This window comes from Diadema setosum, chromosome 18 (assembly GCF_964275005.1).
Source record: "Diadema setosum chromosome 18, eeDiaSeto1, whole genome shotgun sequence".
Classification (NCBI taxonomy): Eukaryota; Metazoa; Echinodermata; class Echinoidea; order Diadematoida; family Diadematidae; genus Diadema; species Diadema setosum.
Genome location: NC_092702.1, coordinates 17,186,547 through 17,197,242, shown reverse-complemented (window position 1 = coordinate 17,197,242; position 10,696 = coordinate 17,186,547). Strand labels below are relative to the sequence as shown.

General features: G+C 40.5%; 1 protein-coding gene across 1 annotated transcript in view; it reads left to right on the top strand.

Moving 5' to 3' along the window:
* Positions 1–693: 693 nt before the first annotated feature.
* LOC140241365 (uncharacterized) overlaps positions 694–10,696 on the top strand; it is a 19,397-nt gene continuing 9,394 nt past the window's right edge. The window contains exons 1-3 of the mRNA XM_072321096.1: positions 694–879; positions 7,167–7,387; positions 8,797–8,892. Coding sequence (XP_072177197.1) covers positions 741–879; positions 7,167–7,387; positions 8,797–8,892 — 456 coding nt within the window. The 5' untranslated portion in view covers positions 694–740. The remainder of the gene's footprint in view (positions 880–7,166; positions 7,388–8,796; positions 8,893–10,696) is intronic.

Here is a 10,696-nt window from a genome sequence, read left to right as displayed (position 1 = left end):
GCATTGTGCATTTTAGTATTCACACAAACATGGTCAGTTTGTATTCCTTTATTTACTAGGTTAACGAGAAGGACGGTAATCGGACCGGTTGATTTGAAAAACAAAGAAATATTGCAATTTAAAGTGCGGCATTATTGTATGATGGCAGCATAATTAGGGCCTAACTCATTGACGTGTTTACGAGACTTTAATTTCATTTTCTATCTTAGGGAATGTACATGCAGGACCTTTATGTCATTTTCATCTTAAGAACACAAATAAAAGAAAAGGGAATAATGAATTTAAAGAGAGGTTTCAGAGTTCTTCCAAAATAAATTTAGTATTATAGAGCCTACAATTTGATTACTCAACGTCATCAGCTAATATTGTGCATTTATCGCGATAGTCTACGATGTTCATCATCTCGACTTGTCTTCAAACAGATATTTCAATCACATTATTGTAATAAACAAAGCTTTTTTCTGTTCATAACAGTGAGCGAGCATCAATTTTCAAAATACGTGACTATTGAACAAGTAGGGCCTATCAATCATGTAACAAAAAAAAAAAAAAAAAAAAACTGTGATTCTCAGAAAAGCGAGGTGCACGTAGTAATAATTATGGGACTGTGAGGTTGTACGTTCAAAGTCATGTGAGGGCGCTACACGTGCATCACAGTGTGATTGCGCATGCGCAATATTGCGGCGACAGTACCGCTTGTTCTAAACTGCCGAGTTCTATCCGCCGAAAACTTCGCCATAATGGCTCAGGACGAGAGTGATGAAATTGTCATATTGGACTGGGTCATAGATTACTATTGCTACAAATTCTGGGAAGAGTTTGAAAAGGACCAGAGGGCTGAAATGTTATCAGATGACAAGTTCATTTCGTTTGTTGACTGTAAGTTATTACTGTAGTCCCAAACGTTGTAAACTGTGATGTGCAAGTTCAAACATGACGTGGAATCTAGTATGGTAACTATACACAGCCCAGTCGCCGCTGTACATACGTAGCGCGACAGGGCTGTACCAACGAAGCTCCAAACACGAAGAGGGTCCAACGATCGCATGCGATCGGATTGAATTTTGATACTTTAGATCATTTTTTTGTCACTTCAAACTCATCTGACGAACAAAATGATAATGAGACTTCATATCTATGCTATCTGGCTATGAACATTGAAATTTAGATTTAATAACTTACCTAAAATGATGGTTATGTGCAGCATGTGTGAACGGTTCACGAACGGTACATCGTCTTTCACGCCAGGCCATTTCCAATATCCGGGAGGTCACATGATCTGAATGCCCTTTCAAAAGGTCGCGCTGTCGACCGTGCTGCTACACCAACACTCAAGCAGCGCATCGCACGCACGCAAAAGATTTCCGCAGAGATCAAGGCGCCATTTTGAATTCTGCAACGATGAACCCTGACGGTGTTAGGGAATCCGCCAGAAAGTATAATTTTTTGGTTCCACGGACTTATCACGAGGGCTCTCAATGGACTTACGAACCTTCTATAATACAAGCATGCACTTAAGGTGAGTAAGGTTTGGTAACGTGTACATTGTTTATAAAGAACGTATAAATTTTCATAAGTTTTGTAGTTATGTTGTGGTTCCCCACTTTGTAGGTGCCCGCTCGTTGGTCAGACGCTGTATTCGCGTAGCGTATTAACAGCGTCTGGTCGGGCTACTAGTATGGTAGCCCTACTACATATCGACCACCCTAATATTGAAACCGACCGCGTATAATTCGCGCACTGAACACTTAGTACGCACTTCTCTGCGCGCAAAGCACATAAAAATGGATTGGCTTTGAATGTAGATGAGGATGGTGTGGGAAAACGCGATAATTCACTGTTCATTAATGGTTTTAATCAAAGACAAAATTTCGAATGAATATTTTCACCGAATCGTAATGACTGCACAATGTAATGTCTATGGAAGTTTCTAAAAGGCTTCTAAAAAGCTTCGTACAACACGGTGTTCAATACAACTCGGTTTGCGTGCATTGTCAATGCAAAAACAGCGGTCGATCCTAATAACGCAATTTACCGCGGGGAGCTGAAACGAGGCCACGCAAGTTCGTCGGCGATATTTTTGCACTGAAACTTCGAATCGAAAAGGGAACAACGGCATTTGATAGAGCTGGAATTTCTCAATCACATAGGTCAAGTTTTTTACGTGAATTTCAGTGTTAAATATTCTTATCAAGCAAATAAACATTAGGCGGTCGATTAGTAGAAGGTCCAACCATACTTGTAGACCTAACTGTGACAGCCGCCACACGCAGTGTGGCGGCTGCGCCGTGCTCCCATTCAGATCTTCATGTTGAACAAACGGATGCCTTTGCGGCACTATATTTCCTTAATTTTTCAACAGAAACTACTAGGAATATTTACATGGGTCGATGAAACCTAAATGACTATCATCGGCGACTGTTTGATGCATTTCATTGCTTGTGATGCACAAAATGATGTCTTATAAGCAGCTCACCGATGCGATGTTCACAGAATTCACAATCACTTGCACAAGCGCACAGTATTGCTAGCCTTTTGTCAAGGCCCTCTCGCTGTAACGGAAGAGCGAACGGACAAGCGAAGCTAGTCCATCCGAGCGCACAGCACTACCCCACTCGGCTGGGCTCGCCACACCATACAGCGAGAGGGCCTTGACAAAAGGCTACGTATTACTTGCTACATGCGTAGATGCGTGCAAATGGATACACGTTTAAAATGGCAGCAAGGCTCTCCTCACTGGGGCAGGTCGCTTACTCCTAAAAAAATGTGGAAAATTTTGCAGTTTCCAGATGAATTGGTGAGATGAACCAAGCCAATGAAGTAATCTATACTTCAATTTTGATTGTTACTGTGTTCATTATGGAAATTTAGTTATTGTTTATTTGTGAAGTCGCCGCATGTGGCAATAGGGGAGCTATTCGTTACTCACATTTATAAGCGAAACTGCAGGGAAGCCGCCAGGACCGCGCCTGGCGGCGTGGTCTCCGGGGCTATTGTAGACCGTGATATGATACACGTGCATGGCCATGGTTAAGAAGACCCTATTAATGCCACAGATTGCCTGTTTTGTATGTGAATAGCTCCTATCCCACGCCCGTTGTCGACCCGTAATTTTTGTGTTGCCAACTTCAATTTTTGCTTGTTTATTTTTTGTTTGCTTGTTTGTTTCTATATGTAGAGTAAGAACCCCAATTTTCGGACGGCCTCCAATATCCGGACACTTACCACTTATCACAAGGCAGTAAAGTCGACTGTCACAGCACAAGCATATCACATCGTTTCACATACTAGCACACTCGTTCACCACACGAAAATGCCCGAGTCACCTCCAAAAATCCATCTAAAATCCCAAATTTTGCCGTCAAAATCGCGGAATCGCCGCGATTTTTCCAAAGCGCGCACAAATTAGGGCCTGTGTTAAGAATCGGGTCGCTGAAAAAGCGCTAGAAATTGAAAATTACGCCGTTTGGTTGCGAGATTTTTCGCTTATCGCAAGCTCAGAGTGTGATGGTATCCTCAAAAACACAAAAGAAAAACAAAATCTCCGTACGTGCCGATGCAGTGAATGAATGTACAGGGGCTGAATGCAAGTGGAGAGTCCCCAAACTTCGGACACGAATGGGCGCCGCAACATCCCCAATGCAACCTTGCGTCAACAAGGTATGGCGCGCGCGGATTTTTCAGCGGCCTTGTATGCGTACTGACATTGCACGCATTTCCGGATTTTGGAGACACTGTCCAAATTTTGGGGAATTGACAAGGTGATAATATTTGGGGATTTTGTGAAATTTTACGATCGGTTTAACAAAATCAATATTGCGAAAAGTTAGTTTGATATATGTAACAAACATTATTATTGATTTCATTTTGTGGAAAATTATTTGAGTTGAATAAATATTGCAAAAAAGCTTAAGTGTCCGAAAATTGGGGCTTTTACTCTATAGAATTCTATAAATTTCTACGGGCCGTAGACAGTCACATAGTCTACATTGTACGTTCGTTCTCTGCTCTCGACTCGTCTTTTAAGTTTTTTCTCTTCTTTTTCGATTTCATCGCTAGACCTTCCAACTGTAACGTTAGAGTAGAGGTCTAAATAGAGGTCTACTCGTGTGTGGCGACTCCTGTCTATGGCAGGGTGCTTATTTGTGCATGGGGCTGTTTCATTCCTCAACAATGCTCAATAAAACGGCTATAGAAGGAACTAGCCTGACCAGACCGCTGTTCGAAGCACAGCAGTCTGACATCTACCAGTGTTGTACGTTGTGTACGACCATCGCTTTTGACGGCAAAATCTCATTAAAATGTCTTTTATTTTGTTTGATTTTACCAATAAGATGATTTTTACCACTCGCCTACAATGTACATCGTATTTTGCTGATGGCCTGATGGTTGAGTTGAATTTAGTGTTTTGTTGGTATTCAGACCTTATTGTTGAATTTTTCGGAGTAGAACATGCGATTATTCACAAAATCAACGAACTACCACGAATGCTTAATCGGAAGTACCATAGTAGCATTTTATGTACACCCTTGCGTTTTGTGAGTTACAGTACGTAAAGCTTGTCGTCTGCTATGTACATGTATTTCCGCGCGTGCTGCTCTCATGATTTCACCTTTGCATTGGTCACTTCCGCTCCGACAAGGTCATGAACTTTTCCGACTCGCTACATTGTAGATATATACGAGAGTGATTGCCATTCAAATAACACGCAAAAGATGAGGAGTGAAGCAATACGGACGCTTACAGACCTGATTTTAATCACGGATTTCGGTGGGTTTTTGACGTAATTAAAAAAAAAAAATTGCATACCGATTATTGAATGAATATCATAGACTATGGGGATTCCTTATATTTTAGTTTTCTACAATTACTAAAGATATTCATGAAGGAAATGTACACCCACCGCTGAAAATGACAACATATACGAATAGGGTAGACGTGCAGCCGGGCTGCGTGTAGTTAAGAAGGAACATCATGTGATGTGTGATTAGTCCCACTTTAGAACACAAGCAGGAGTTAAATTGCTTAGATCTAGTTCTATTTGGAATGGAAGTGACACCAGTCCTGATACAATATTTTCCTTTCATCAATAAATTAAACCGCCCCTGCTGCAAATTGGCACCTGGCCGCAGCCCTGGACTGTACAACCCTGCAGGATTGTTTACTCTACTGTCTCTAGTCTCTTAATTCTAGGTCTAGAATGTAGAAAATACATTGCATTAGTGAGGAGTCAAACAGGTTCTGGCGCTATAAACACCTCTCACGCATCGGAGTGAACTGGGCCTCTTGAGGCTGCTCAGTGCATAGAGCCGGATTGTCCAGGAGATGCAACCCCAGAACAAAAACAGAATGAAAAATCAGGTTGGAGGAACGTTTCACTGCACCAGACCTGGGACCCCCCGTGAAAAGTAAAGCGAGAACAAGGCAAAAGATACAGAAACCCGGACGTAGATGGCGTCAATATTTGGCACATGAATCGTACGCCAAAGAACTTAACAACAGCATGCAGCAGCAAGCAACAACTTAAAACAGTGCCATTGTTGATCGATACGTGCACAGTGCAAACACGCGACAGCCGCCATCATCATCATAATTGATAACCATTGTCATACTTAATGCCGCCCAAAACAATTAATTTCTGTTGCAGTATCATCAGATTGTTCTGTTGATTCTTCTGACCTTTAATTACCAACATCGTTCTCATGGTCACGATGTGCTTGAAATGAACTTTGTTAGCGGGGATTTAGTAAAAAACAGTGGAGTCTACCAGTATGGTGACTACGCGAGCCAACCATAATTTCACGCCATCCGAAATTTGACCGCCTGCTACATGTATGTAGAAACCTATGCTTTTGTGCACGATCAAACCTTGGCACAGGAGGTCAACTTTGGTGCAGGTACCGATACTACTTGTAGGGTTTAGTCTGTGGACTAGTACTAGATTAAGTTCTAATATCTAGTCTAGTAAATTACAAATGTTGGCGCGAATACACTGTAATGTACTTCTGTATTCATGTCTCAAATTCCAGTGAACCAAATTGCACCAAAGTCACAGGATTCACTTTTGAAAGCTTATTTCCTATTACATAAATTTGAATCAAATTGGTCATTGGGTAGCACCAATAACGACATCAACTTGCTCCAAACAAACTCACTGTTTGCACGAGATCATTAGGCTGCCTGCACAATCTGAACTAAAGTTAGCCATCTAATATGCGAACAGGGACTCGATGCAGGGGCAAAAATTCAATGTGCAAGGAATTCGAATGTGGCAAGTTGAATTAAGTCAGTTTATCGAGAAATAGTTCTATGCATGTGTGTGTGTTTTTGTCTGTCTGTTTGTCTGTCTATGGTCTTGTGCAATCTACAATGTACAATTTGTAGAAAGTGCATTTCTCATATCTAACTTAATTCAATTTGCCATGAAATCATCTTGTACATGTATTGATATTTGTTCCTGGTTACTTGACAGATTCATTGCATAATATCAAATGGCTAACTTTGTTGATATTGACATCTGACTTTTATATTGTCACTTGAACTCGCTTTTTGCAAGTGATCGCAGTGTACGCTGCCTGCACAATCTAAAACTGGAGTTAGCCATCTAAGATAATACGACAAATCTTTCAAGTGACCAGGAGCAAAAAAAAAAAAAAAAAAAAAAATCACTGTTCAAATGATTTATGGCAAGTTGAATGAGGTTGGATGAAAAATGCAGTTCCTAGATGGCACGAGACCACACACACGCACACACACACACACACACACACATACATGCATTTTTCTTAATTTATAACCAACTTCTTTCAACTTGCTACAGTCATTGCACATTGATTTTTAGCCCCTGCATTGAGTCCCTGTTCACATAATATTAGATGGCTAACTTCAGTTCTAAATTGTGCAGGTAGCCTACGTGGCGATCTCTCATGAAGAGTGAGTTTATTTTGATCGACGACTTGAAAGTTGACATCGATATTGACGACAGGAGGAAGAGAATTTTCATTTATCATGTACCTTCTTCTCAGTAGTTATAAACTTTGCGTTATATCGCATAGCACATTGTTTGCAATGGGTGGCATTATCATATTTGTGTATTATAGAGAATATATTATGTATATTTATGATATAATATGTACACATTATGCATGTATTTGCCCCCTGTACAGGTCTCCTGTCATTTGCTGGGTCAAAGATCGACCAAAAGTCAGAGAGAGCCATCTTCCTGGAGCTCCTGCGCCAACTGTGGGAGGCAGGCAACGTGGAGGAAACGCCCTCTCCGCTAGAGGTTGCCATCGGGCATCTTGAAGAGCTGATAGACCAATACCACAAGAATGCTGTCACCCTTGATGTTGACTGGGATTCTCTTCGTCTAGCCTTCAAGAAGCATGTGAGGACTCAACCAAAATTAATGGGGGGGGGGGGGGGGGGTGAACTGTTACATAACCCAACAAATCAATAAAATTGAAAAAAAAAATTGGATGTGTTTGTATTTTAAGACATGTATTTTTATGCATGGGTCAGACAATGTCATGATACTCTGTTCCAGGGTATAATTGCTTAAGAAATCTTTGACAAGATAGTACTTCAACTTTCTGTTCTTTTAACTTCTTGATGAGTTTGACAAGGAAAGGAAAATCGCAGGATATATGATAGTGTACTTGAAAATGAAGTAATTAATAAATACTGTGTGTTTGGTAATGCATGAAAGAAGGTGTGACAGGTTTTTCTTTTTCTTTTTTTCACTGGGGGGCTGGGATGGCTTGGGTTCAGTACAGTAGTGCCATTCTTTGTTCTCTGGGTGGATATATAGTACTGTAAACGTCGATACAGTGGACTCCTGTGGAAACTAACTCGGTTATAAAAAAATTCCGGTTATGACGAAGTAAAAATTCAGGCCACAACAGTATCCGCTCTTTGTTTTTTATTGTTTAATTGTTTGGTTATTATGAAATTTTGATATAACGAAAGAAAACTCCTGGTCCCAAGGACTTCATTATAACAGGTTCTGAAATTCATGCTGTGCAATTGTCAACCCATTCAAAACGTGCAGAGAAGATTGTGAAGATATTTTCTCGGGTTTAAGAATTTGCCCTAGCCAGAAGTAGCACGAAATGCACAAAAATATATGTACCATGGATATTTCTGCATTTACAGTACTATAAGTTTTTAAATTTTATGGAGTGAAATGAAACCTTGGTAACAGAAATGTATTCAGGTCTAAGTCAAGTATCTTGTTATGCTCTGCTATGTAAACTTAAAAGGCATGTATAACCCAACGCTGCACACTGGCACTGGTCTGACAGTCCAGGACTACTTGTAGTAAAAATTGCTGTCAGACCAATAACTTTTTCAGGAATGGACCAGTAAAAAATGAAAAAACTGGGTACCTACTGGTCCGGCAGACGGGTCAGACCAGTAGAAAAAATGGGTTAGTGTGCAGCCCTGCATGACTCTAGTCACTCAGTGTTCCCTTGCATAGTAGAGATACATGTACATTGGACAGAAGTTGCTTTGACTGAAACTGTAGAGGACAAAGCTGTTCAGCGTGGGTCGTTGAGAACGACTCAGGCTCTTTCACTGCAGAAATGTGATCTCTGCAGTAGTCAGCTGCAAACTAGATTGAAAGCATTGCCATAATGAACATAGTATTTTCTTCCTGATTGCCCAGACATCTGCGTCTTTCTCTATTCAAGAATGTACCCGGTGATCTTCCATTTTGTCACAAGTACCACAGGGAAATAGTCAGTTAATTGAATGCCTGCGATGAACATCTCCATGTCTTTCCCTATTCTACAGGCTGTCTTGCTCCTGGTGAGAGAGGGCTATGTAAGCCGTGCCCGAGGCTTGACAGATAAACTCTGGCCGAGGAAAAAGAGAAAAGATGCAGACAAAGTAATTATCTATTTTTGTAGCCATTTGACCTGTTCAGACCCTTTATACTATCAAAGAGTATTAAAAAATTGACATATTGAGAACAAAAACTATATTTTGATGGCTTAAGTGAATAATCATGTGGTAGCGACTGTTTTTTTTTTTTTGAACAGTTCAGGGCCGGCGCAGCCGTGGGGGCTGAGGGGGCTCGGGCCCCACACTTTTTGTGCACCATACAAAGGAATACATAAGATGTCATCACTTTGGGCCCCCACACTTTTTTCAACCCGGAAGTACGTAAGTGGCACTAAAATAGAAATAGATAGAGATCCTGAAGTATGGTGGCGGTAAGGTTATGTGTTTTCTCTGAAGACCTTTTTTTTTATAACACCCAGAAATGGGAGGGGAGAGAATGAGCTGAGGCCTTTTTTTTTTTTTTGCTGGTCAGTTGAAGAAACCCGGAAGTGGACGGGGAGAGATGAGCTGAGGAGCTTTTTTTTTTTTTTGCTTGTTAGCTCATGAAACCCGGAAGTGGGCCCCCACACTTTTGAAAACATTGCGCCGGCCCTGCAGTTAACCCTATTCCAACTTGGGGGGGGGGTCAAATTGACCCCCCCCCCCCTCGACATTTCGCGCCACGATTCCGCAATGCGGAAAGATTTTGCCGCGTCGTTTCATGACTTTTTTCACTGAAGTCTCCCGCATATTTTGAGACCAAATTTTGCGACGTGCGGATACACTGTTCTGAAGTTACATAATGTTTTGCGTATGCATGTTAACCCAAAACCGGCTCAAATTCATGATATCGTGTGCAAATCCAATGTAAATTGTGTTTTTGTTAAATTGATATAAATTAGATTATTTCAACTTTTAACCATTGAAATTAATCAATTCTAATGTAGATAAGCTTGAAAAAGTGCCTGCAACAAATTTTGGCAAAAAAACAATAAAGAAACAAAAGGTTGAAAAAACAGTAAAATACATAAGAAATTAACAAAACAATAAAAAAAAAAGAAATTGATTTTGATTTCGCTATTTTTTTACAAGAAAATTGGTTGATGTTTCTTGAGGAACTCTGACACAAAAATATAGGGATCCTTCAGTCATTTTAATGGAGTTATAGGTGAAAATATGATTTCATGCGTAAATTTGCATAATTAATTTACTAAAAATAGAAAGCCAATATTTTTCTATTGTATGACCATGTAATCTTGTAGTTGACATCCGGCTCTATCTTCAGGCAAAATTTTGCGGCGATCGCATGATCGGCAGCCGAGATCTGAGGGGGGGAGGGGGGGGGTCAAATTGGCCCCTCCAGTAAAAACTTGGTCTCAAATAGCCCAGTTAAAATAGGGTTAAGCTTAAGGCTGACTCGTCATGAGGTTTAACGTAACCATTAGGTTTTTGTCAGTTGTAATGGTAGAAAAAAAAATGGCACAGACATTATTGTAAATTGTGTGAAGTGTGTGTGTGGGAGGGGGTGGAGAGTTAGGAGGGAAAGTGAATTTAGCATATTATCCCAATTTACTGCCCTGAACATTGGATTCATGTCAGGATACGTACTCTAAACCAGTTTAGTTGTTACAAAAAACAAAACAAAAACAAAACCCAGAAACGAGCATATACCTTGTAAACAAGAAAACAAGTGATCGTGCATACTTATGTGTACCGGTCAGAATGACAGGATTACTGTCAATTAGAGCAAGTTTGAGTGGGATGAGAACTGTCTTGATTTCATTGAGCCATCCAACAACCTTATTTTACAAAGGAGCATTATTGTTCGAATGTGAAATCATGCTGATTATCTAATGATTTTCTTTCTTTG